The sequence below is a fragment of the Camelus ferus genome, chromosome 10 (genome assembly GCF_009834535.1).
Source record: "Camelus ferus isolate YT-003-E chromosome 10, BCGSAC_Cfer_1.0, whole genome shotgun sequence".
Lineage (NCBI taxonomy): Eukaryota > Metazoa > Chordata > Mammalia > Artiodactyla > Camelidae > Camelus > Camelus ferus.
The window spans coordinates 70,282,486-70,309,561 of record NC_045705.1 but is presented as its reverse complement, the minus strand read 5'-3'; the positions used below and the strand labels follow the sequence as shown (position 1 = coordinate 70,309,561).

Genomic DNA, 27,076 nt, shown 5'->3' with positions numbered 1-27,076 from the left:
GCCCGGAGGCTTGTCTTTGCGGCGAACCCTGCCCCGCCGCCTTGGCCGACCTCAGAAAAATATGTATTTTGATCAAAATGGGTCCTTTTTTAAACTTGTCACCCTGCGGGTCAGGGCACAGCCTGCCCCCGGCCAGTCCTGCATATTAAACAGTGGCTTGGTCACCACCAAAAATAGATGTCCCAGCCCAGAGGCAGGGCTGTCCTGCCTGCTCCGGGAGGGGACCAGGCCGGAAAGGGGCAGCCGGCCCAGGCCCTGGCCACGCCGACTCCTGCAGCGGCCGGCCCCAGAGCTGGCAGCAGGGCACCCGAGCTGCCTGTCCGCTCGGGACCACCTCCCCGTCGGGTCTGCGGAGCCACGCAGGGATGGCTTGCGACGTCCGGGAGCAGCCAGGGGTGGGGACCGGGCGGCAGCCAGGCAGGGTCTGAGTGCCGTTCACAGCCGCTCGATGCCGGGTGGCAGGTGGACACTGGCAGGTCCCGGCTGCAGAGCCGCACCCAGCGAGGAGCGGCCTCCTCGCGGTCGGCCGGGACCCACTCTGGCCGTCGGGATCGCCAAAATGGCTGACGCTGCCGTTTCAAACAGGCGCAAACACACGGGAGTCGCCGTGCGGAGCTGTGTTTACTTTGCCGAGCGTGCGGCCTTCCGTTGCCCGGGTTCCCAGTGCTCCAGAGGCACATGGAAATTTTTGTGGATTAAACACGGGGCTGAGGCGCGCTGGGCTGTTTGGGTTGGCAGCGCTCCCTCCCCACCCCGTTCCTCATCCGCAGCTCCCACCCACCCGCGTCACCCATTCATACCTCTGCTCCTGGGCCCCTCCTCCATGCCTGCTCAGGGCCCTCCACCCTCCCTCACCCCTGTGGCCCAGAGCCGGGGAGCCTCGACCCCCTCCCCAAGTCTAGAAGAGGCTGCAGGACAAGGGAGGGCTGGTTGGGAAGGGCTGGTCTCAAATGGGGGCCCCTCTGACCTCCAGATCTTCATCCATGAAATGGGAGCCAATGTGCAGACCAGGCAAGATCTAAGGGACCAGAACCCAGAAAATGCCCAGGACACAGTCTCTGTCACAGGTCCTGCTCTCCGGAAGGTGAGAGGCACCAGGGAACTATGAGGGGCAAGGCCTTATTCCTCGCTACCTCTTGGGGAAACTCTGTCCAGACAGGATCTGGGCCTTTCTGAAGGAGACTGGGGGTATGCTGGTCTATGGGAAAGATCTTTGAGGGACATGGAGCAAGGCATGTGGATATCGGGGGGAACCATGTTCCAGGCGGGGGTCACAAGAAGTGCAAATGTCCTGAGGTGTGACCATGACCGACCTGTCTGAGCAACACCAGGGCGGCAGTGTGGCCGTGGGTTAGGGAGGAGCCTGGAGGCAGGAAGAGACAGGTAAAGTGATGCGCAGGCCTCCAGGCCCTCGGGGCCACTGGAAGGACTCGACGCTTCACGTGGAGGGAGGGGTCTTTGGGGCCGAGAGAGCAGAGATCCAGCTTACGGTTTCAGCTGCGTTCCCTGGGCGGAAGCGGGGCAGGTGTGGCTGTGGGGGCTGCTGCGGGCCAGTGCACACTGCTCCCATCCCTCCTCCCGCCCCCGCCCGAGGAGGCAGGTTGCTCAGTTTGCCCAGTCCCCTCTGTCCCCGCCGGCCGGAAGCCACAGGTCAGGTCTCACACATGAAGAGCCATCTGTGTGAGCAGCAAGGTGGCCAGCCCGCCGGCTGCCCGCACGGGGATGCTCTATCCAGCGGGGCCACCCACCCCTCCCCGGTGCGGCCTGCAGACACCCTGTCGGACCCCCAGCACCCACCCCTGGGCGGGAGCTTCTCAGGGTGGTGCAAGGCCCTGGCCCAAGGTGCCAAACCTGGCCACCCTCAGCACAGTGCTGGAGATGGGGAGTCCGGTGAGACCCAGGCAGAGCACGCCCAGTGGCGGGGAGCCACAGCCGCAGACGGGGCGCAGCATCACAGGCCCCCCCCACGCGGCCCACCTGGCAAGCACGGCGTGCTGGTTTTAAGGCTGTAGGACATTACCTTTTGATAAGTGGCTGCCTCTGATAACTAGGGTGGAAATTTGCGCTAGTGGGGGCCTCTGAGGGTGTCCTCTCAACCCTGCGCCTCCTCCAGAACATATGGGTATCCTAAGACATGAGCCCTCTGGTCTGGACAGAGGGACCAGAAGCCACATCTGCAGGGACTACAGAGGACAGGAGGGGGCCCTCTGAAACACCGGCTGCATGGTCATCTGGGTCCCCTGGGCACCAGCGGCCTCAGGGGTTGCCACTGTGGACAGGGCAAGCTGGCTCCTGCTCCCTTGGAACACACAGTTCACGGGGCACGGGAGAGGTGCACAGAATGACCTATGGTTACCTACATCCCCGTGTGAGAGAGGAATGCTCTAGACAAACAGGGCCTCCTCTGGGCAGGGGGTCAGGGCAGGGCTGAACAAGGTAGAGGGTGGTATGGGTGACAGAGTTCCCAGTGTGAGCGGCCTGTGCAAAGGCCCTGGGGCTGTAGGGGCATGGCCATTGGAGGCAGGCAGAGCCTGGCGAGGGAGGTGCAGGCCAGGCCAGGCCAGCCGAATTAGGGACTTTAGAAATCACTCTCTGAGCCTGGGGGTCAGGGATAGCTCTGGCTTCACTGGAAGGATTAGAAGAAGATGAGGGTGGGAGCCCAAAGAGCGGGGAGGGGCTGCAGTGGGATTAAGACATGGCATGTGCACCTCAGACCAGGACAGACACCTGTGGGGCAACAGCCCCTAGTCCCCTGGACTGGTTGCTTAACAGGACAGGCAGACGGAGAGGATGGGGGTGGAGAAGGACCAAGTTTCTATTGACAGCACCTGGATGGGCTGCTTTGCCTGGAGTGATGCCAGGGGCAGGGCCATCTCGGATTCCACTGTGGGCGTGTCCAGTGGGCAGGTGGACGTTGGTACGTAGAAATCAGGTAGCAAAGAAGGAAGGAGGGGACTGGGGAGGGAGGGCTGCGGAGGCAGGGGGGATGGCAAGGCCAAGACTCACCAGAGCCGGAGAGGGCCTCACGTGGCCGTGGACAGGGCAAGGGAAGGGATGCGGTTCACTCGGATGCTGCCTGGCCTTCCCCAGCCCTGAGCTTGGCCAGGCTTTGCGAGGTCGTGAGGACGTGGGACCTCAGGGGTACAAGAGAGAAGCTGGTGTGTCTGGGATCAGAGGGAGCAGCGTGGCACCACCAACATCCAGGGAGGGTTTCCTTCGTGAGGGGGCCAGGGACAGGCGATGAAGGCAGGCCAGCCACGGTTCCTGACTCTCTGTCCCTCCGAATGCCCACACATACCTGTCCTTTGAGGGAAGAGAATGCCTGGGACGAGTGTGCAGGCAGAAGACCCTGGCTGGGCCTGGGGGCGTGGCTCACCACACCTGCAGAGTGCGGAGGGGGTGCGGGAGGGTGCGGAGGCCAGCCCTCGGAAGGTCTCTTTGACCCAAAGCCCAGGGTCTCCCGGTCCCCAAGGACTCAGTCTTCAGACTTGCCTCCTGCCCCCCAACCCTGTCTGCTCAGCCCCATCAGCACCAGCTGATGGCCAGTCTCTTTCCCATCTCTCCTCCCTGCCCTGAGGGGGCTTCGTAGATTAAGTGGAAGCACCTCAAACAGGTGGGGACACTTGCCACCTTCCCAGGGCCTCTGTCTGCTGAGGGCAAGAGAAGGAGCCAAGTTCACAGAGCGCGGCCCTGCCACTCTTGGGCCTGCGGCTGGGGGGTCTGCAGGGTCTTCTGGGGAGCCCAGTGACACAACCCCAGGGAATCTGGTGAACTCGCTTCTCTGCCCCTGTCGGTTTCCCTCTGTTCCTAAAACCGGAGCTCTGCAGCAGAGCCAGACTGAGCATCTTCAAATCCCACACCCGGGACAGAGCAAGAGCTAATGGAGCAGTGACCCTCGGGCACAGTGGACATGCCTCATGGCTGTGTGATGCAACCCAGCTCCCTCCCTGGCTCGAGCTGACCCACTCCAGGACCGACCACTGGGGCTCACCCAGAGTTCCCCAAAGTCAGGGTCCTGCCCCTAATCCTGCTAGCTGCAGGCTTTCAGTTGTCAGGTGACACCAGCCCCCAGCCACAAGCCCACCAAATCTTCCCTGCCCTTTCACAAGGAAAGTTAACTTACTTTTCAACTCCATAATGCGGGCAGGAGCCTGTCTTTTCCAGGCCAGTGGGGAACGTCCATGGACAGGTGCCTCCCGGCGGGGTCAGGTGTCACTGCCCCTCTACACCTTACAGATCGGGAGATGCAGGGTCCTCACCAGGTGAGGGGAGTGCTGCCCGGCTGGCTGACCGCTCCCGCCCCAGGGTCCTGCGGGGCCCTCGCATTCTTGCTGCCCACCCCGTCTGTGGGCGGGAGTGCTCCTGCTGGGGCAGCACCTCCCTGACACGCCACCAGGACGTGCGGCTCTGTGGTCTGTATGCTCCTCTCCAGTCTTGAAACACGAGCACAGATATTAAAATACAGAGTGGCCATCCAGGCCCACTTGAGGTCACCTGTCTCCTGCCGGAAACCAGCTCAGCCCTGTTCCCCCAGCACCAGCGATGCTGCCCACCGTGGCCAGGGTCCCTATAGGGCTCAATTCAAGGTGGATGCCAAGGACAGGGGGGCCGTGTGCGTCCTCTCAGCGCCCAGGTGCGTGGAGAGCCCTCAGCGAGGCTGGCGGGCGGCTCTGACCCTGGCTGATGACGCGGTGGGAACGCCCCTGCTCCTCTCCCGGGTCCTCCTGCATCTTCCCACCTCCAGCCCGCCTTACTCCCCAAGACAGACCAGGCCTCCGGCTCCAGGGGCCCGGGCCTGGAGCCTGACATACACGCCTGGCTTCCTGCTCCCTCACTGTCACAAACCCTCTGTCATGAAGGAAGCAACCTATGTCCGGGTTGTGGGCCTCCCTCGGGGCCCGGTCCCCCCAGCCCCACGGGGCTGCCTGTCCCCCCACCTCAGAGCTGGGCCCGCCCCCCAGATAAAGGGCCGCTGAGGCCCTGGCAGTGGGAAGGCCTCGGGGCGCACAGGGAGTGGAGCTGTGGGCCGTCCTTCACGTCCCCACACAAGCCCCATTGCTGCGCCGTCCCGCCCACACCACCTGACAGATGTGCTGGTGACGGGGCGAGGGGACAGGGAAACGCTCGCCTCCCGGTGCCACACAAGCGGCCTTTATCCCAGCCCTAAATGGTTTCTGTGTCGAGGGAGCCAGCGCCTGTCCCAGGCCTAACCCCCCAGCGGCCAGCGAGGGGAAGCTGATCTGTGGGGAGTGACTGTCCAACGTATGGCTGGTGGCAAGTGGTGGCAAACCATCCCCACGGCGCCACAGGGGACGCTGTTCCCGCCTCACCTAGGCTGTCTCCAGCACCCGGATTTGCGAGGACTCTGCCGGCAGGCTCCGGGGGGAGGCCCTGGGAGGATGAGGACGGCGCTGGAGGCTGGGCCCCTGGCGAGGGCCAGGCAGTGTGCTGGCCTCTACCCTCCCTCCCCTACTGGTGACAGCCAACCAGCCGGGCATGGGCCATAGTGCGCCTGCTGACAATGACGGGTCACGCCATGAATGGGCCCTCTCCCCTGTGTCCCCCACTGGGCGGGTGGCAAAGCAGAGCCTCCTGGTCAGTGCTGTGCCCGAGGGGGACTGCCCCCAGGAGCTTGAGCCAGCACTGGGGACCACTGTCCCTCAGCCTTCAGTGAGTTGATGACCGCTCCCGTGTGATCCAGGCCCCCAAAGCTCCCCCAGAGCACCCACGGCCGTGCCAGCCCTGCGCTCGCCGCCCGCCCAGGCGAAGCCTCCTCCCTGGCCGCCTGCCTACCCTCAGCCCTCACTCGGGGCCCCGAGCACATCTGCCCAAACCCTTGTACGTCTCACAGGCTCCTTCCTTCCCTGCGTGGCAGGGCACACGTGGCCCTCACAGCGTGGCCCTCACAGTGTCTCTCACACTCCGAGCCCGAGCCCGAGCCCGAGCCCAAGCTGCTCCTGGGATGCCTCGCGGACACGCACAGCCCAGAGCCCGGAACGCCCAGGGGGCTGGGGCATCTGCGCCTTGACCGTCCAGCCTCCATTCTCCATCTCCCCATCAGAAGGGGTCTCAGAGAAGGTTCCATGTCCCACCTGCAGGCCCATCTCACTGCCGACAGTCTGGGGACAGGCCAGTCCCCAGAGCCCATCCGGCCCTGACCACAAAAGCCTTCCTCAGGGGACACGGCTGCCCCACAGGGCCCCCCTCACCAGCCAGGGTCACCTTAAAAATAGCCGTGGAGGGGTTTGCAACAGCCACGGACTCTTTTATAGTAATTCATTTTAACGGCAAACGATGCTGTGTTCCCCCACCCGAAACCCCCCACTCTATTTCCTCATTAACATAATTGCAAACAGAACAAAGCTTTCTTGATTTCATGTAAACAACAGCTTGAAATAGTTTATAATCCTTGCAGGTATCAAATTAAGTTTTTACTTATGGTCTGGAAATTAATTACCCTTATAGCGAGACAAATGTGAAAACTGTGTATTTTTGACAAGAAAATTAAGCAGCTATTGGGGAAATGTAACTTAATCGTCGCAGAGAAAATTGTTTATAAATTGGTCACGTTGTTAGAGCTCTTGCCTCTTCGACCGGGTGCTGCATTAGTTGGTGCACATGTGTTTGCCTAATTTGGGGCTGGTGTGGGTCCATTATTGGGGTAGCAGCAGAGGAAGGGGCTAGAGGGGCCAAGAACAGGGCAGGGAGGAGGAGAGAATAGGGGCTCCTTCTCAGTGAAGGGACCAGTGACAAGGAGGGACACGGGGCCAGGACGCAATGACCAGGGGCAGCTCAGCCCTGACATGAAACCTAAACGGAGCCCTGGACCTGGACGGGGAGGAAGCCCCTCCCCCAGGGGCCTGGGAGGGCCTCAGGCAGCAGCGACAGCCAGAGCAAGGGCCCTGGGCTCTGGGTGAGGTCTGGTGAGCACGAATGTGGTATGACTGTGGCGGGGGGGCGTTTGTGTTGAGCCCAAAGCAGCCACAGGGCAAGTTTCGAGGGACTCGTGCCCCTAGTGCTCAGGGCACTGAGCCTGCGCTGTTTACAGTTTTCACCATAATCTACCCTGTAACGGCAAACCTCCTCCCCACGTTCTCCCCTTGTGTTGTGTTTTATTTTCCAGGAGTGCAAGGTCTGGGTCAATGCCAAGCACGCTGACAAGCATTTGTCAGACTGTGCGGAATGGGAATGAGTTCCACGTCACGGGAGGTGGCCAAGCAGAGGCCAGCCACCCCCTCGGCGGGCTGGGTGAGGGTCCCAGTGGCCGCACTGAGTCTGTGGCCAGGGGAGGCTGTGTCTTCCCTGTCTGCCCTTCAGAGCTCCAGGGCCCCACCTACACACACGCACCCCTGAAGCCCCCCCACCCCCGGCCTGAGGCGGGGCACTCCGGGCAGCCCTTCTTCCCGCCTTGGCCCCTCTGACCGCTGATGCTGGGTGCGGCCTAGGGAGGGGGTGAGGAGCGGCCAGGGTCAGCACAATGTTGAGTCAGAGACGGCACAGCCAGCGTGGATGTGTGGTGGAAGGTTGGCAAGGCTGGTACGGGCCCCTGGAGCCAACACCCTGCTTAGCATCCGCTAGACTTTGGGCGCATTACACAGCCTCTCTCTGCCTGAGGTGGGAGAGGGAGCATGTGCAGGGGTGTCTGAGGGCTGGGGACCTCCGTGTTGCACACCCAGAGCAGGTGCACACATCTACCGGCAACAGGTTATGGGATAATTCTGCTGTGGAGGGCAGCAGAGAATGAGGCTGAGCCGGGGTGGGAGGGGAGGGGAGGTTTGGCTTGGTGGGTGCTCACAAGGCTCAGATCGTGGGACTGGGCCCAAGGAGTGGAGGACAGGATTCCAGAGCCCACTCCAGCTGCCCACCCTGGAGAAGGTTCTGGAAGGGATGGGGGAGGAAGGGGTCAGTGAGGCCCCCAGGCTGGGCACTGGCAATGGGCAGATGGGGGTGGTGCCAGCGCTGGAGAGAGGTAGAAGCCACAGTGTTTGGTAAAGGCCGTGCGGGAGGCCGAGAGGGGGTGGGGTTGGTTGGAGGTCAGAGGCAAGTTTGGGGCTGGTCAGGTCTTGGCGTCACCCTGCACTCTGGAGGCGTGAGTGCCTCTACTCAGCAGGATGCTCCCAGGAGTCTCACACTGGAAATGTCTCAGGGGGTGTATTCCACACCTCCCCCGTGCGCCCCCACACCCACCCTCCCTCCTGCCCGCTGTCTCTGCTGCTGGGCCGTGTGTTGGGCAGCGCAGGCTACTGCAACAGGACAGTGCAGAACAGACGTCTGTGTCTCAGGGTTCTGGGGGCTGGAAGTCTGAGGGCAAGGTGCCAGGGGACTTTGCGTCTGGCAAGGATGCACTTCCTGGCTTGCAGATGACCACCCCTCACCTCTGCGCTCTCCAGACCTCTGCTCTGTACGCAGGAGCAAGCTCTGCTGTCTCTCCTTCCTGTGTGGCCACTAATCCTGTGGGCTCGGGGCCCCACCCCTGGTAACTCACTTAGCCCTAATCACCTCCCTAAAAACCCCATCTCCAAATACTGTCACATTGGTGGTTAGGACTTCAACATATAAATCTGGGGGGGACACGATTCAGTCCATGACAACTGCCCCCTGTGGGGGCATCTGAGCTTGGAGCACAGTGTCGTCCCAGGCTGCGCCCTTGCCCCTGAGAGCTGCAGGGGTGAGAAGCAGGAGGTGAGGGAGGGGAGCGCTGGAACATCGGGTGTCCTTGCCCCCGGGGGCCACACCCACTGGCCAAGTCAGAGGAGCACAGCCCATCCGCGTGGTGACAGGAGCCGGTCTGCGCAGCCCCTGGGCCGCACCGTGACCTCAGAAGGCCCGAGCCCTGGGCAGGGTCTGAGCCTTTGTTCTGATCAGTGGTCAGGGAAGGGGCGCCGAGAAGGCCTTTGAGTTCTCGTAGCTGGAGATGACTTAGTCAGCATGGTGTACACTTGTCATCTGGGTCCCCTTCCCCTCCCTAGGGCTGGCTGGGGACATGAGGCCTTGGTTCCTCCCAGCCCAAGCCACACCCGTGTTGTCAGCACAGGAAATTTAGGAAGGTCTCCCACCCCAGCTGCTTGGGAGGGGACAACGGGGGCCTGCACCCAACCTGGCACCTCACTGGCCCCCGGGAACAGGGCTGCTGACCCAGGCAAGTGGATGCACATGCCAGAGCCTGCAGGTCTAGGTGCTGACCTTCCACTGACCAGGATGTCCTCTGGGGAAGCACTAGACACGCAAAGCCTACCTCAGCCCAGGCGCAGGGCCTGGGATCAGCCCTGCAGAGCGTGGGGTCCACTCTGAAGGGAAGGTGTGGGTGACGCTGCCTGCCCCTCTCCAGGCCCTCTGCCGGCCGGAGCCACCCACCTGCCCGGAACCCCACTGCATCAAGAGCCTGGGGACATGTTGCCGACCCTCCCTCCCAGCTGCCTTCCAGCCCCCAGAGAAGCCCACCATCCATGCATCCTTCCAGGGCCTTCCCTTTGAAGAGGCAGCTCAGGCTTTGCTGCTGGGCGAGGCCTGCCCAGACTGCAGGTGCCGGCGTCCTGCCTCTGACCCCGCCACGGGCCTCCTTCCGCCCATCTCTGTGGAGCTGCATCTGGTGGGGAGGCCCTTTCCAGCACCAGGGACTGGGGCCCAGAAGTCGGTCACAGCTCCTCCTTCCTATAGCCTTCCAACCCGCCCAAGACAGGTCCAGTTTTCCCTCCTGCAAACTAGCCTTGTGGCGTGGGTAGCTCACATCGCCTCTCTGAGCCTCCATTTCCCCGTCTGTAAAATGGGATGATGAGAGACCACAGCTCAGAAGGAGCAGGGAGTTCGGCGAGGCGGTACATGTTCAGCTGGAGGACGCACTAGCTCAGCGGGAGGGGTTCTCACCATTAGTGCCACAAAGGGGGTTCACTGGGACTGGGGGTGTGGCCCCATGACCAGGGATCCAAGAGGTCAGCTGAACCACTCTCTGGCCGTGGAGAGGGAAGCATGGAAACTTCTGGATGGCCTAGTCTGCTAGGAGGAAGGGCAACAGGACTCAGTCCCTGGACCCAGGCCCTGTCCCTCTCCCTGCTTCTGGTCAGCAGGGCTGGGGGCACCAGAGCAGCCACCCTGGGCTTGTCAGTGTGCGCGGTCATCCCTGGTGCCGCCCTCCGGGACAGGCGGCCACTCTGTGGGTGTTTGTCACACCTGCCGGAGGCCGGCTGCGCCACAATAGGCTCTTGTTACCTCCAGCCACGCCACCGCTCTGGGGCCCAGGGCCTCGGCCTGGCACCTCCTCAGTATGGCCTATTCTTCGGGGATGGTTGCTTTGGCAGCCTCTCAATGCCAGCTCAGTGCCCCCAGAGCCCCCAAGAAGTGAGGGCAGACCCCCAAGGCACGAGGGGTGACAGGCCCTCCAGAAGCTAATTTCCCCAGACACCTCACTGAGGACAGAGGGGCACCAGATGCCCCCTCCATGGCTACATGGGAGACCCTGGGTCCAAAAGGAGGGGAATCCTAGGAGGAGGGGAGCCGGGGGAGGGTCGTCAAATCAGGACCTTGGGCCAGGAGGAGTGAAGCCACTGCCAGCTCCCCAACCCCTTGCCCTGCAGCCGGGGAGCCGCAGTCTACCCCAAGCCACCATGTCAGGTGCCCAGTCTGAGGCCCTCCCAGCAGACCCTCAGTGTTGCCCAGGTTGGCCAGGCTGGGTGGTGTGCTAGGTTCAGCTGCGGCACAGGCCCCCACCTGGCCTCATAGCACTCGGGGGGCCCATCCAGGCAAGCCCTGCCCTGGCCACTCCTTACAAGCAGGAGGCAGGCAGGCAGTGCGGGTCCCAGTGCAAGCTGGGCGTTGGACCTCCTCCAACGTGGCCCCCCAAGAGCCGAAAGACTGAGAAGGGACATGGCCAGCAGGGCCTCGGGCAGCTCCGGACCGCAGCCGGGGCCATGCAGCCGTGTAGGACTCTGGGACTGTCCGTGCGTGCTCCCGGACTCACCCCAAGTCCAGGACATAGGAGTGAACAGCGTCCGCGAGTCGGCCGGGGCCTCCAAGGGGCCGCGCTAGCACTTGGCTAGGGAAGGATGTTCCTGGCCGAGGGTCAGCCCGAGCCTGGGCGCGGATGGACGGGGGTGGGGGCCTGGCCGGGAAGCCCTGAAGGCGGGGCCTAAGGTGGGGAGCCCACTGTGTTTGTGTTTTGTGTTTGTGTGGTTGTCTGCAGAGGTTTTGTGGTGAGTTTGAAAGGGGTTGGAGTGCCCCCCGTACCCTGGGACTCAGGGTGCCCCTGTGCTCTGGCTGGAGCTGGTGTACCCCCCTCACCACCCCTGCAGGTGGGCTGATCCCAGGCAGGGCTGAGGAGGGATGGGCAGATTGCTGGAGGGTCTATGTGCAGGGGTTGGGAAGGGGGGTTCAGAGCAGCCTGCTGGGCCTGGGGCACACAAGCCTGGGCCTGCGCCCTCTGCAGCCCTGCCACCAGCCCCTTTCCTACCCGCCTGCCCCGGCCTGCCCAACGTGCCGCTCAGGAGCCGGTGCCCTCCCGCAGCCTGTCCCCCAAATGCCTAGGGCCACTGCCTGCCCAGACCTGCCCAGGGAGCTCCTGGGGCCCGTCTTCCTCCCATCCTCTCCACCGTGGTCGCTGCTCCTCTCCCAGCCTCTCTCTGACCCTCTTGCCCCTGGTTCGGCCTCACCAGCTCCCACTTTGACGCCCTACAGATTCGTGGGCACACAGGTACTTCAGGGGCCCCATGGGGCCACTGGCTCTCGCCACGGATTCCACAACCCTGAGGTTAATGGAGTTCAGAAAGACCAGCCTGTGGGGGCCGGGCCACCTTGAGTGACCTGTTCCAGCCACCTGGCAGGTCCCATTCATGCCAAGCCCCAGGCTTCCCCATCTTGAATTCAGAATGTCACTGGAGTCACTTCACTCGCCACGGTCACCAGCGGAAGGGGAAGCAGGCGGGAATCCCATTCCCAGGGACCTCGGAAGCAGCACCCCCCCCCCACGTGGAGTGCTGGACCCACACACACACACACACACACACACAGACGGAGTGCCAGACACCCCCCCCCGCAGAGAGCCAGACCCCCCCTCCCCCCGCAGAGCGCCGGACCTCCCCCCACCCGGCCGCAGGCACTCGGCCCTGCACGCAGGCCTGGCGTGGGCACTGTGGTTTGAACCCAGGCCGTCTGGCCGAGCCCATCTGTTAAGCGGGACCCCGAGGCAGGAGCAGGAAGGACGGCTGCACGGGTGGTAAGGAGCGAGGTGAAGGAGGAAAGGGGAGGCCAGAGCAGAGTGGGTGCCTCTGCCCGAGGACTGGGCCCCCGGGAGGCGTGTTCTCACCGGGGCGTTTGTAGGTTTATCACAACCCTGACTAAAGCATCGGGGTATTTTTAACTCGATGAAATGGTTCTAGAGCTGCTACAGCGCAGAGGTGGAAACAGCGGTGATGCTCCTGAGGAAAAGACCTGCGGAGCGAGGCGCTCTGCCTGAGGCTCGGTTCACAGCCCGGCCCGGGAGACCAGCCCCGCAGCCCCAGGACCCGCCGGCCGCCCGCACCAGGTGCGCGCTCGCCTCCTGCCACCCCAGTGCCCCGCCCTCCCCAGTCTCTGTCCCGGGAGACTGAGGCCCACGGTCACAGCCACGCGGCTGCGGAGCAGCAGGGGTGGCACTTGTCCCCAGGCTCCCTGGCTCCACCCGGAACCCCGTGACGCTTCCCACAGGGGAGAGGCAGCAGCGTCCCAAGCCCGATGGGTGCTGACGGCACCAGGGAAAACGCAGGTGGCGCGTCACTGCCGGCGGACCACGAGATGCCGTCGTGAGACTGCCGTAGACATGAAGCTGAAACCGTTCATAAAAAGCAAAGTTAGAAAGAGTGCGTGAGGAGCTGGCCGTCCTTGGGCCGCAGACGGAGGTGCCCTGTGGCCTCAGCGGGTCAGGCCAAGCCACGCTCTGAGTCAGGGCTGAGAGCGGGAAGTGGGGGGGAGGGCGTAGCCCCCAGGGCCCTCGCTGCCCCCCAGCCTGCTCACCAGACAGCAGGCCGGTACTGGAGAGCAGCAGGTTTAGTTCCTAAAGACTCCAAATCTATGAACAAAGCGTAAGAGTAGGCCAAAACAAACAAACAAACGAACGAACAACACCTGGAAAGACAGTTTTCAAAGGAAGGGCCTCAAAGAGTGGACAATTCCTCTCTCCTTCCGTCCTCTAAGACAGGGCCAGTCAACCGTAGCCTGCAGGTCTAATCTGGCCCTCGGCTTGTTTTTGTAAATAAAGTTTTATTAGGACACAGCCACCCCCCCGGCATGTGATCTGTCTGCGGCTGCTCTCCCGCAGCCCTGTAGAGCTGAGTTGCCCTCACTCTGAGGACTCAAGTGGAGAGAGGGCCAGAACACAGGACATCGGCGCTGGGGAAGCCGGGGGTGGAAAGTCCGTTAGCCGGCTCGGCCTTCCCCTCCGGAAAGCGCTTGGCTGAGAGGCATCCAGAGTGTTACAGCTGTTCTCTCCCTGTGGCCCCGCCCTCCTCCTTCCAGGACTCCCTCCCTCAAGAACAAATCAGAGCGCGGGGTCATGTGCAGGCAAGTGGATCACCGCCTTATTTATGATGGTGAGAGATCGGAAACCGACCACGTAGCCGGCGTTCGCGGGATGCTTGGTTCTGGTCATGCGCGTGAGGGACACTAGACAGCTCACAGAGACCCCGGGAAATGTCCAGTGTGCATGGTGACTTGGGGACGGACAGGGCACGGCCTGGGTGGAGCGTCTGTGCGCGTAAAATGCCACCTCGCAGAAAGCACACCATAACTTTACTGCCTCTGTCTCTGGAGGGTAGACTTAGAGATGCGTTTTTAGAGCAGTGTTTCTGTATTTTCTAGAATTTTCTGGCATGAGTGGTTCCTGTTTTTGTAACTGGGAAGAGTGAGCATCCACGTGGAGGAAGGGAGGGAGACTTGGAGGGGCTCCCAGCAGAAGGGAAGGGCTCTGACCCTCTGGCCTCCCCTCCACGAGGGCTCATCTCTGTCCTTCCCAGACTGTGGCCACGTCGGGTCACTGCACAGCAAAGCCTGGCCACCATGTCTGGGAAGGACAGGTGACACCCAGCTGGGGCAGTGGGGCAGAGCAGCAGGTGACCTCTCTGCTTTGTCCACCAAGGGGTAGGCAGTGTCTGCTTGACCTGGGGCTTCCTGTGGGGGCCTCTGACCCCCCCCCAACACCTCAGGCTCACCCTCACTCTAGCCCTCCTCCCCACGCACTCACCCCAGCACCGCCATCACTCCGTCTGTGGGCCTCATCAGGGCATCGCCAGAGGGCACCCAGGCCTGCAGTCACCTGTGTGGCATCACCCCAGGCCGGGGGTCTGCTGGCCAGCAGGAGGCTGACGCCCTCCCGGAAACAGAGGAGAGGCCCCCCGAGGCCTCCTGCACCCGCCCGCCACCCAGAGATGGGCCGGAGGCGGGGGATGTGGCCACAGTGCCCGGGCGGTGGCCAAGAGGGGTGGCAGGGGCCCGGCCCTCCTCCGCAGGCCCGGGGCCGGCGCTGCTGTGACCGCGAGGAGAGTCTCGGCTCTCACGGAGGCGCCAACTTTCCTTGTCACAGAGTGAAGTAAATGGGACAATTAAGGGGGGCTGTTTTCAAATTGCCGCTTTAACCCATTTGGAAGTCGGCTAATTATTCTCTTGGGGAAAGAAGTGCAAGTTCATTATTATAATGAGCTTTGGGCAAAGTATTTCACCGAGTCTGACAAGCGGCGGCGGCTCCTTAGGAAGCGGCTTCCCGCGCGGCCAGCACCCCCCTCCCGCCCCCGTGGGGCCGATCGCCGTCGGTCCCGTGCTGTGGGTGTGCTGGTTTAATTCGCTCATGAAAAGCCCCGCTTTGATGTCCGGGACCAGATAAGGCCCGCGGGCCGCGAGCTGCCGGCCGAACGGGTCTGCGGCCTCCGGGCCCCCGGCCAAGGCACTGCCATGAGGTAACTGCACAAGCAGCCCTGCCTGAAAAAATATGCTTTTGTTTCACTAATAAATCTCTCCTTGGAACACTCTCCGCCAGCTCTCGGCCCTCCTCGTCCCTTGCCGCCTCGGGCCTTCCTGCTGGGCGTGGTGCGGCCGCCTGGGCCGGGGCCTGGGCCGCGGGGCCACCGTGGGCACGGGCGGGGAGCGCGGGCCTCTGCCCCCCCCCACGCCCCCGCCTTCCGCACCCCCCCCCCGCCCCCGCCCCCCTCCTCCCTCCGGGCTCCTCCCGCACTTCCTGCGCACGCTGGCCTCCGAGACCTCTCTCTGCCCCGTTTCCCTCCTGGGATCCTGGTCCTGGGGGCGCCGGGCCTGGGGTGGGGCAGTCCAGGAAGGCAACCGCTCCGCCTCTGGCTCAGCTCTCTCTCTGGCCACCCCCTGCTGTCCCGAGGCCTAGGGGACAGTGGGTGGCCCAGCAGCCCTGCCTGCCTGGGGCCGCAGGGACTGCTCTGTAGAGGAGGGGCCGGCACAGCGCCTGAGCCATCTCAGCCCTAGGGAGCCCAAGGCAGGCGCCTGCCGGCCCAGGCCAACCCAGCAGCCGGCAGCCAGGGGTGGGGCAGGGCCTGGGGGCTCCCCCACACAGCGGCAGGCAGCTGCTGCGGCACCCCTGGGCTCGGCTCTCCCTTCACCCTCTCGTCACCCCCTCTGTGCGCCCTGCCCCCATCTCAGGGGTGTTCCTCAGCCCTGACTCCCTGCCTGGCCACCTCCCACTGCTCTTCTCGGCCCCAGACACAGCTTCGCCTCTCCCATGTCACCTCTGCCCCAGGCCACATGGCCCTGGTGTCTGCTACCCACCCCTGTCACCCCTAGAAGCCCCCTCCTCATTCACCCCCAGCAGCCCAGTGATCTCTCCCAGCAGTGGTGTGAGCAGGGCTCCAGCAGACAGAGCTGGGTTCAGACCCTTGCCTCCAAGCTGTGCAGCCCCAAATTCCCCCTGGGGCCCCTCTGAGCCTCGGATTCCACATCCCTGAGGAGGAGACGGGGACGCCGGCTCCGGGACCGTGGCCAGGATTACCTGGAGCCCTGTCTGCTGAGCACCTGGCCTGGCGCCCGGCACGTGGCGAGGTGGAAGCCCTTGCGTCCCGCCCCTCTTGTGGGCACGGCTGTGGGCACGGCTGTGGGTTCGTCTCCCCCGCCTGCTGCCAAGCGCCAGACCGAGATTTAATGCCATCTGCTTAGGGCATCAGAAGTCTGGTGGGAGGGAGCTCAGAGTGAAGGCATCCAGGCTGACCCAGCGCCCACCCCATAACACCCCGCGAACCCCTGCCGTGTCCCAGACTGTGGATGTGAGCTGGAGGTGCTGCAGGGACCAGACGGTGTCCCTGGCATTATGGAGCTGCCCCCGGTCAAAAATACACCACGTAATTACAGACCTGGATAATTACTGTGCAGGAACAGAGCAGGGCACTGTGACAGAGGGGAGCGGGGTGGTCAGGGAAGACCTCCGTGGGAGGGGCATCTGAAAATAGCACTTGGAGTTGCTATTAATAGGGTTCAGTGCAGAGCTGTCCAGAGGACAAAACAAAAAAAGGACCCTAGTTTCTCCAGAGATGACGGTCGTTCATTTTTTTTTCAATGAAAGTGTTTAGTTAATAGATATTTTAGTTCTGTTTGAATCTCTAGAAAATTCAAACAGCACAGAAAGGTTAGAAAAGAAAGTGAACCCTCTAGGGCCTCCTCCTTCCTCCTAAGGGTATCCCTTGTTGTCCCAGAAGTACCCGTCATCAGTGTGAGGGGAGTGGCATTTCAGACATTGCTCCTCGTGTCACGTAGGGAAAAGTGCGATGGGTAGGCAGGTGGATGAATGAACAGACAGATGGATACGTGGTGCTGGGATGGGAGTGGGGTGGATGCATGGGTGTGTGGTTGGGGGATGGAGGGACGGATGGATGGGCAGGTGGACAGACAGATAGGTGGATGGGTGGATGGATAGGTGGGTGGATGCGTGGATGTGTGGTTTGGGGATAGATGGATAGATAGATGGGTGGATGGATGGGTGGGTGAATGGATGCGTGTGTGGTTGGGGGATAGAGGGACGGATGGCTGGGCAGGTGGACAGACGGGTGGATGGATAGGGGGGTGGATGGATGGTTGGTGAGTAGATGGACGGGTGGATGGATGGCTGCACCAATAAGCAGACACACCGTCAGAACCTGTCATGAATATGGTACTGCTAATTTTGATTTATTTGTTTTTCTCAACAAAGAAAAGGAAAAAAACCAAAGTGAAACAGAAAAATTGCTGAGTCCAGACAGACATTTCTCCACCAAAGGAGAAGCTCGTTTCTAAGTGTACCTTCACGTCCAAGGGGAAAAGGTGATAAGCCGTGGGGGGCTGGGGTCGCCGTGGGCTCCTGCGCTGCTCTTTTGGTCTTAGGCAGAGGCGAGCGACGCTGCAGTCCTGCCCGCCCGCCTCCTGCCTCCCCGCTAGTGCTCGTCGTGTCGTGGCCGTGAGGCTGGCCCAGGCCTGTGACACGCGGGTGCCGTTCCGAGGCCCTCCATCCCGCCGTCAGTTCATCCTGGTTCTGTGTTAGGGCAGAGTCGGGACCCGCGTGATCCTTTCACCCAGTGCCTGTTCCTCAGTTCTTTGTTTGATTTTGGTTAGCCTCCTGACTGGCTAGGTTTCTTCTTCAAGTAACTGATGTAGAAGGCTCTGCCCGTCTTGCCCGCTTCACCGCTGTCCTCCCTTGTATGGGCCGCCTTCATTTTCTCCTACAGACGCCCATGTTCTCCTCCGCAGGGCACTTCCAGGCTGGGGGTGGGGGTCCCATCCAGAGGCCCATCCAGGCTGGAGTGGGGTCCCATCTCTCCACCCCTCTGGGTCCTGGCCACATTCCTTCTGGAACCCTCCCTCCTCCTGCTCCAACCTAGAATTTTTTCCCCAAAGCCTCCTGCCTAGCTTCCTTCAGGAACTTACCTGTACGACTATCCTAGGTTGGATTGACTGCTCCCTGGATCTCATGTCTCCTTTGTCACTTCCTCAGTTTTGGGGGGAAGCCTCCAGGGCCTTCCTAGCAAGAAGTGCGCTCTGAGTCCTCACGCAGCTCAAGATGTCCTTCTTCAACCATTATGCCCTTGTGATAGTTTAACTGGGTATAGAATTTCAAATTTCTCTTTCAGAAAGTAACTTTCTTTCAGAATCTTGAAGGCCTTGTCCTGTGGTGGTCTGGCGCCCAGACCTGCTACTGAGAAGTCCTCGGCCTGCTTTATACTTACGGCTTTGCGGTGGGCTTTCCTTTTTTCCTCCTGGAAATTTTCAGTCTCCGCACTCTGGCCTCAGGGTCTGAGTTCCCGGGAGGGTCCTAGTGGGCGACCTTGCCCGTTGGCTGTGCTGGGCGTGTGGTGGGCCCTTTGGAGGCTTGCGTCCTTGGGCTCCAGAAAGGTCTCTCCTTATTTCTGATCATCTCCTTCATGATGTCATCCCTCCTGTCTCCTTCTGGAAGTCCTTCTACTCAGATTGAGGGCGTTCTTAATGACACCGCAACGTCCCTTTTCTCTCTTTTCTATTTACAAGGCTGCGTCCTCGCCGTGGCCCCTTCAGAGCTCGCTGGCGTTTTATTAGGGACCCTGTTTGGAACGTCCCATGGCACTTTCTTATTCTCTAACGTCTGTTTTGACTTCCTGCACTTCCATAATGGGCACAGTGGCTTCTGGAATCTTTCTGGAGACTCCAGATACAAACTTCTATCTTGGGATCTGCTTCGTTCCTCATTGTCTGTTTCTGTTTGCTCAGCCTGGCCTCTCTCTTTCACCATCCAAGCGTTTTCCAATGTTTCTTCAGGGTCTGAGTGCTGGGGGACTTGCCGGCATTCAGTTGTGTTGATGTGATTAGGTGGGGGGCCAGTCGTTGCCTGAGGATCCCAGACGTCAAAGCACCAAGGCTGCTGGAGGGAGGTCAGCCCTGGTGTCGGTGGTCTTGACAGCAGCCTCCTTCCCTCTGCTCCCTCTTCCTTGCCCTCAAAACCCCATCTCAGGGTCTGGTTCTGGGGAAGCTGCCCAGAGACCTCCAAGGCAGCCAGGATTACGTGAGAAATCATTGGTAAAATGCTGACCCATCACTTGTGGGCTTGCACAGTTGCACCTCCAACACCGTCATGACTCGTGGGGTCACGCAGAGAGATGTCAGCACTCTCAGCCCCAAGCTCCAGGCCTTGGGTGAACAAGGGGCCCATGGCGTGCGTCCAGCTGGGCAGTAACCCATGTGCTTCCCCTTCCCCGTGCACAGCCCGCACATGTGCGGTCAGCAGGCATGAGAATAGAATGAAGCCCCTTAAAGGCAGACAGGCGCAGCAGGTCCGCAAGCCGTGAGCCCAGCCCTAAGCAGCGGTCTGTCGTGCCGTGTAACAGGCAGCCACCAGGCCTCAGCATCTTTCACTGAGGTTCGTTCAGGCATCTACAGGCCAGCGAGGGGTTGGCTGGGGGCATCTGGGCAGTGCTAAGGTGCCATTGGTCTCTTGTCCCTTTGGGCCAGAGGGCAGGCTGGGGCGTGTTGTTCTCATGACGATGGCAGAGGCATGATGCCCTGGCCTCTGTACCCCAAGGCCTCAGAGTCACTGCCAGGTCACCACACCACCCCACCCCCAAGACCTTGTCACCCACTCCTCAGTGCCCAAACCAGACTCCGCAGGGCACTCAGCCTCCACACACGTGGGTTCAGGCCCAAGCCCTGGAGTGCGACCTCAGGCAGACTGGGCTTTCTGAGCCTCAGTTTCCTTATCTGCAGAATGGGGGTGGAATGGTTCTCTGCCTGACAATGATTCTGAGAAATAAACAGGGTGACATGGGAAGAGCCCAGCAGGTGCACACACAGCCATGGGGGCGGCTGCTGCTGCGGGTGTAAACGGCCCCTCAGAGCCCCTCCCTGCTCAGCACCCGTCGTGGCTCAGGCCCTGCCCCAGACAAACCCCACACCCAGCAAACCTGCCCCAGGGCCTCCACCCCAACACCATATGTGCCCACCCCATGCGCCCTTCCCCTGGTACTGCCTTCCCTGGTGGCTGTCAGCCTGCCCCTCATGGCCCCTCTAAGTCTTCAGAAAGCCCTTCCAGGCAGCTGTGCCCCTGCACCCCAACCTTTGCCCAGTGTGTACCCAAAAACCTGATCCTCGCACCTACTTTCCATTTCAAGGAGTAGAAACTCCCCTAAAACTTGTCTGAGCAAAGAAGGAAATGTGTTGACTCACATACCTGAAAAAAATCTAAGCATAGCAGCTTCAGGTACGGCTTGATCAGGGAAGGAAGCTACAGCATTGGCAACAACAGCCCGCCTCTCTGGCTTGAGTGCTCTCCACGAGGGGACAAGTGGCTCTCAGTAGCCCCAGACTTACATCCCTAAAAGTCACAGCTTTCCATTTCCCAGCATTTCCAGCCAGAATCCCGTGGTCAGGGTCCCACTGGCCAGCTTGGGTCACAGGTATAAGAACAGAATGAATTCCAGGTGGGCTGCTTTCTGAGCTGGGTTGTGATTGATTTCCAGGGTTGGAGGTGCAGTGAAAATTCCTCCCGAGGACTCACCTGCCCAAGGAGGAATATCCTGCCCACCTCAGCCGGCCAACAGTGGGGCTGAAGGTCTGAAACTTTCTGCCCTAGAAGGCTCCATGGGGCAGAATCAGGAGAGGCCTCGCGGATGCACAGGGAGCGTAGGCGGGTCCCGCCTGGAACAGCCTCCCGGGACAGGCTGCAGCGCAAGCACCCCAAGGGCCGCCCTGGCAGGGAGGCTGAAGACCAAATAGTCCCACCAGCAGGGAGATGGGGCCCCTCCCCAGCATCAGAACTTGCATCCCAGGGAGAGTTGGGGGGTCCTGAGTCTGAAAGCCCCTCCCAAGCTACAAGTTCTCTGGCAGGTGGCCAGATTTTGGAAATAAAAATGCAGGACACCTAAGGTGGGTGATTTTTTTTTAGTGTAAGTATATCCCAGATATGCTATGCACCATATTTATACTATAAAAAAGTCATTGTTTATGTATAATTCAGATGTAGCTGGCCACGCTGTAGTCCACTGAGCGATCCTCCTTTGGAGGGTCCCCAGATCCCTCTGTGCCTTGGCCCACTGCTCTGGTACAGGACCCCATCTCCCAGTTGTACAAGGTGCTGAGGCCCAGAACACATGCCGAGCGAACGTGAACCGACTTCCCTCCCTCCGTCCTGGTGACCTGGGACAAGGAGGAGGGCTCAGCTCCCAGCCACACCCAGACAGCAAGACCGGGGTCCTGCTTCTTGCTGTCTGCCCGGCTGGGTGCCACACTGGGACGCACCCCGCCACCCCGTCTACAAGAGCAGGCCCTGCTCACTCACAAGATCTGGTCCGTCAGATCTAAGACTTCACACACACTCAGAGGGGTCCTGAGGCCCTGATCACAGAGGCCGGGGCCCTTGGGGGGCTGTGTCCCAGGCTGCAGTGATGGCCTCACCACTGTTTATGTCTCGTGGAGCTGCCCTCAGGCATCTGGCCCTCGGCTCGGCCTGGGGACACAGCAGGAGCCAAGGCCCGGTGCCCCACACAGGGGACCCCTTGCTTGGTGGGCAGACTGGCCGCACAGGTGCGGGGCTGCAGTGAGCCCAGTGTCTCGGGAGTGTCCAAAGGGTAGAGAGTCCCAGGAGGGGGAAGCCACCTGAGCCGTGGGCACTCAGGGAGGGCTGCCTGGAGGAGGTGGGCCCTGGGCCAGCCAGGTTCACCAAGCCATGTGGGTGGGCATTACAAAGGTCATTTGCAGCTGGGGAACTGAGGCTTGGAGAGAGAGGGAAGCAACACACCCAGAGGCACAGGTCATCAGTGATGGGGGAGATGGATTTGAATCACAGCCATGTCCTCCACAGCCTCTGCCCGGGCAGGCGGAAGGGCATTTCCTGCAGATGGGAACAGCACGTCCGAAGGTTGTGTTCTCTCCCAGAGAAGCAGCCCCTTCCCTGGGGGCGTCCCACTGTCACTCCCCCCCCCCACCCCCGACATTCCTGTCTCCATGCAGAGGCCAGAGGGACGTCTCAAACATAAACCAGATCACTCCCTCCCTGCTCAAATCCCCAACGGCCTCCCTTCTCTCTGGAACACAGTCCAGGAGCCCCTGCACTGCCCGCGCCCACCTCCCACCCCGACCCGCCTGCCCCAGCCTTCGCGGGGTGCCCTCCCCGAGGCCCCACCCGGGAGCTCTGCCTGCACGCGCTCTTTCCTGCCGGACGCGCCGTTCCCCTCACTGCCCTCGGGTCTCTGCCCCCAGCGCCCTGGTGCCCCACCACCGTCTGACCCTAAACATGGGGGGTGTTGCGGTCTGGCTCCCCGACAGGAGCAAGAGCAGAAGTTCCCCAAGGGCAGGGCTGGTCTGGCGCCGCCCCCGCCATGCCCTGTGCCGGGCGGGCCTGGTGCGAAGTAACTGCCCTTCGACCTGCGTGAAGCCACTTCGCTGCCTGAACGGATTCGCTGTAAACATGGGCCAGGCCTGCAGTGTCTCCCTTGCAGTTCCTCAGCCCTGGTCAAAGCGAAGGGGTGGGCAGGAGGTGGAGGGCACCCATCCCAGCTCCCAGGCGCCCGGGGAGGCTTGATGGGGACTCCAGTGGCCTCTAAGTGCCCGGGGCCCATTTCAGGGCTGTGCAGTCCCAGAACCTGACCCCAGCCCGACCCGTACCCGTGTGTCCCTGCGCACCTCCACTTAGGCACCCGGCCTTCCCACGTGCACTGGGGCCAGGACCAGGGGCTGCCTCTTCCTCCATCAAACCTGCCTTCCCTGAGTGTTCGCTGTCTCAGCATCCGGCCCCAGCCCACACCGTTGGCCAAAACCCTCAGAGTCACCCCATTCCTCAGCCTCGCTCCTGGTCACCAAGCCTGACAGCACCCCCCAGGCCTGTCCCCGCAAGCCCCTCTTTGATGTGGGACCATTCAGTTCGTGGAGCATGTCCCCTGGGGAGAGAAGAGAGGGGGCTGATGAGAGGGCCAGCGTCCTGGCCCAGGTCTATTTTTAGTTGGTGGCCGGCTGTCACTCCAAGGCCCAGTGGCTGCGTCATAAGTGCCTTTTGATCTTCTTGTTGTTGCTGCAAGATACACAGGAGGCAGCTGCTAACTGCGCGTGGAAGGAATGGAGGCAGACACGCAGGCCGGGGCCGGGGCAAGGCGGGGGTGGGAGTGAGCTTAGAAGTAGGTGGGGGGATGAATGGATGTGTGGGTGGATGTTGGAAGGGAGGAAGAGGGGACGGAGGATAGATGGGTGAGTGGATGGACGGGTGGATGGCTGGATATTAGAAGGAAGGTGGATGCCTGGATGGGTGGGTGGGTGCAAGGGAAGATGGACTGACAGATGCGAGGCGGGAAGCACGCAGACCTGCATGAGGAGAAAAGGGCCTCAGGCGAGGCTCCGTCAGTTGGAACACCTGTGCCCCGAGCCCTCGGGGCTGGCATCCCTTCCTGTTCCGTCTGCCTCTGGTCGCTGAGCAGATCACTCGGCCATCCTGCTAAAGCCGAGGGCTCAAGCTGATCCTCAAGAGACTCTTCCCTGCTCATGAGAAGGTGCCCCTCTCTGCTTCCTGGCCCCACGGCCTCTGAGGCTGGCCTGGAGCTGGTGAGAAATTGTGTGCAGAGCCTCCAGCCGTGTCCACACCCCTCCCTGGAGGCACACCCTGGCCTCGTGGACACCCCCAGGGGCCCGCTGCGCCCTGCACTCAGGGAGGGTTCTGTGGCCCCTCTGGGTCCTGATGAGACACACTGGGGTCCCTCGGGAGGTCCCGAATCCAGGCCTATGGTGTCAGAGGAAGTCTGGGAGCCCTTCCCTCTCTGTGGGTCCAAACACCTGGTACCAGCCCAAGATCCCCAGCCAGGGCCCCTGCCAGACCCTCTGGGAGTGGGGACAGGCCGTCCTACAGTAGTCACCAACCCCAAGGAAGGCAGTGCACTGGAGATGCCATAGGCTGAAGGTAGCGCGACCGCCCTGGCACCCCACACTCCCAGGCTGGCACAGGCAAGCGGGAGGCCCAAGACCCTCCCTGGAGGGCCACCCGCCCTCCGCCATCCAAGCAGAGGAGTAGGTGGGAGGTCCTGGAGCCCCTGCTTAGGCGAGGGTCGGGGAAGAGATGGGGCCCCAGAGACACTGGGCAGAGTTGTCCCCCTCTTCCAGCCAGGCGCCCCCAGAGCGTCTGACTCTGAAGCCCCACCCTCAGCCTGAGGCGGGCTCAGGGGTCTCCAGGCTGTCTCCAACAGCTGCCTGTGCCGAAAAATTAGACGCCGCTGAGTCACCACACACCTGTTGGGGCGGAGGGGCCTGGGGGCCGAGCCAGCTGGACACGTTCCCTGGCAAGCGGTCCCCGGGCGCTGGGGGCCTAAGTGTGCAGAGAGCCCTGGGCGAGGGCCGCCCGCGGGTGATGAGTGCAGACAGCTGGCAGCCAGTCTCAGGACAGTGACGGCCCCCGAGGAAGTGGACGGCCACTGGGGTGGAGGCCTTCGGCATGTCCCCTCTCAGCGTGTCCCCTCCTGCCTCTTGCTGGGACTAAGGCCAAGTGGCCCTCCTCTGGGGAAGCCCGCCACAGCGCGTATGGCAGTGGAAGGGTTACCAGCTGCGGGTGCAGAGAGCGCCCACACTGCAGGAAATGTGACAGTGGTCCAGGAGTCCGAGGATTCAGGTTGTGAAAGACAGGTGCTCACGGCAGACTGGCAGAAATGAGAAAGGAGAGTGTCGCCCAGTGCTGGTGACAGGGCAGGGAGCTGGGGGCTCGCCCACCTGTGTCTGGGGAGCATTTCCACGGCCTTTGTGAAGTGATGGGGCATCAGGGCGGAGATGGCGCTCACCCTTTGGCTCCGCGCTCACCCGTCGGGGAAGCTGCCTGCGGGTACTGGGGCCCCAGGGGGTGGGCTGGGCCTCTGGGCGGTGCGTGTGGTGGTCCTCCGAGCATGGAAAACCGGACTCGCCCTGCTGTCGTGGAGGGGACAGTAGAAGCAGACTGTGGAACATCAGCCAGCATGCTGGTGACACGAAAGGGATGTGGGACCTGCTCAACCTCAGGGTGGCTGTGAGGTTTCACCAAGCCAGCTAAGCACTGTGGAAGCGCCTTCACCCAGGGTCATGCCTCCCTGGGGCCCGTGCGGTCCCAAGTTTACTGCTCTGTCTCTGCCCCAAGTCCGAGACGCTAGCTGAGTGCTGCTGGCATCTGCTCTGCTCACTCCACCCACGTCCCCAGCCCCTGGCCACGCCGCTGCCACTCAGGGTCCCTTGAATGAATGAACACATGCCCGTGAGCTGCAGCCCCACCCCTGGCAGCAGACTGCCCCTCAGGCCTTGGAGGTCTCCCCCAACACCTTGATGTCCCCATCCCATGAGGACACCTAGGCCTAAGGCCGACGGGCAGGCTCGGGGCACCAGAGCTCAGCAACACAGCTGCCACCCACACCTGCCGCCCACACCTGCCCCAGGAGACAGTGCCCTGGGCTGTGTCCCCGCCGTGGCCGCGGCCACTCCCCTCCAAGGGTTAACACACAACTCCTGCTGCACCAGTGCTTGCATTTCACATGAAAATGTTTTCGCAGCAGGCCCCAGGCCAGCATTTTTGTGGTTGCAGTCAGATGTTTTTAACTACATTGGACAGAACTCACGACGGCTCTTTCCGAGGCTCCAGCCAGTTTCTGAGCGCTACCTCGAACCCGGTCGTACCCAGGATGAGGGCCCTGCCGGTGCCCTCGCCCTGCCCCCCGCCCCCCGCCCCCACCCCTGGTTTTGTGCAGACAAGCCCAGGATGAAGCTGCCCAGACGGTGGCAGCCGCCCCATCCAGCAGGGCCCCTTCCTGGAGGGGCAGAGGCAGTTGGGATCCTGAGCTGGGCCCACCCGCCCGCCCTGCGCCCCAGTGCTCCCTTCATGAGATAGCAGGTCCCCAGTTCCAGTTCAGGTACCCTCGGAAGGCTCGGCAGGAGGGTCTGAGGTCAGAAGGGCTGGAGGGCGGGTTCTGGGCCAAGCCTGGGGCATTAACTCCGGGCTGTCCCAGCTTCGCAGAGCTGTGGGAGCTACCTGAGGCCACTCTTCTCGCACAGGGCCCAGGCCTCTCCTCCTGAGCAAAGGCGGAACACTGGGCTAAGGGAACCTCCAGTCTTTGGGATCCTGCTGGGAATTCCAACCCTGGATCCAGGGCCAGAGGAGTTTCCGAAACCTCTGGCGGACCCTCTGCCTTCCCACTCAGCACCCCCTCCCCTCCGGCTTTGTGCAACCGGTGCTCATTTGCATTTTAAAGGCCCTGAGAAGGCCTACAGTCATAGAACCGGATTTTGTTTAACCCAGTAGTTCCCAATCTACTGAGCACGTCTGGAAACCCGGTCTTCTTTCCTCCTGACAGAATGTACGTTAACATTTAGCCCCCGGGGGGAGGATGTAGCTCAGTGCCAGAGCACTCGCTTAGCATGCACGAAGTCCTGGGGTCAATCCCCAGTACCTCCATTTAAAAACATTTTTCAATAGATAAATAAGTAAAACTTCCGGAAGGAAAAAAGCCATCTACACCCATGATCTGGGCAGGGAGGCTGCAGGGCCACCCCCAAGCCCTCCCGCCCCCGCCGCCAGTGCCGCGGGGAGCCCAGCCTCCCAGGGCGGGAGGCGCGCCGGCAGGAGAAGCTTGTCCCCCACCCCTTTTCCGCCTGAAACCCACGCTGTACCCCTCGGTGTGCGCATCCTAGGGCCGCCCAGAGTCCTCCGAAAGGCAAAAAGAGGACTTTCTCAGGCAGAAAAGCCCATGGCACATCTGAGCCAAATGCTGGGGCTTGTCACAGGGCATGGCGAGGGGCCCAGAAATGCCCCCATTGTCCCTTCTCCCATGCCAGACCCCCTGGGCCCGCCTCCCCACACACACAGCTCAGCGACCGGCTCTGCCCCGGGGCGTGGCCCCCCCTGCGTCCAGTTGTTGCCAGCCCAGCTGCTGAGGCCCCCGCCCACCTGTCGGGCCCACAGGTCCTCAGCATCAGCTGCCCAGAGCCCCCCAGCCCAGTGGGCCAGGTCCTCCCCCTGGCCCGGGCCAGGCCCCGCTCTCAGCTGCCAGCCTGGCCCCCAGCACGCCCTCCCCAACAGGTGTCCCCAGCGCTGCGGGGCGGCAGCCCGGCTTTCCTGCTCTTCCGCCCCAGCAGACTTGTGTCCGTGGGGGTGGGGAGCGAACCACTTGCCTCTCGG

The 27,076-nt window shown here is 62.1% G+C and overlaps 1 protein-coding gene across 4 annotated transcripts in view; it reads left to right on the top strand.

The window, feature by feature from the left end:
- KCNQ1 (potassium voltage-gated channel subfamily Q member 1) overlaps window positions 1-27,076 on the top strand; it is a 320,688-nt gene that overhangs the window by 267,080 nt on the left and 26,532 nt on the right. Inside the window, exon 15 of one of the 4 annotated variants that reach the window (XM_032490141.1) lies at window positions 20,430-20,826. The exons of 2 other annotated variants lie outside the window; for them this stretch is intronic. Coding sequence is in view for 1 of the 2 variants with exons in the window: in XM_032490137.1 (XP_032346028.1) it covers window positions 20,430-20,519 (90 nt within the window). In the remaining variant the exon portion in view is untranslated. Of the gene's footprint in view, window positions 1-20,429; window positions 20,827-27,076 lie in introns of those variants that run through there. One more of the 4 variants, XM_032490137.1, reaches the window with a different exon arrangement.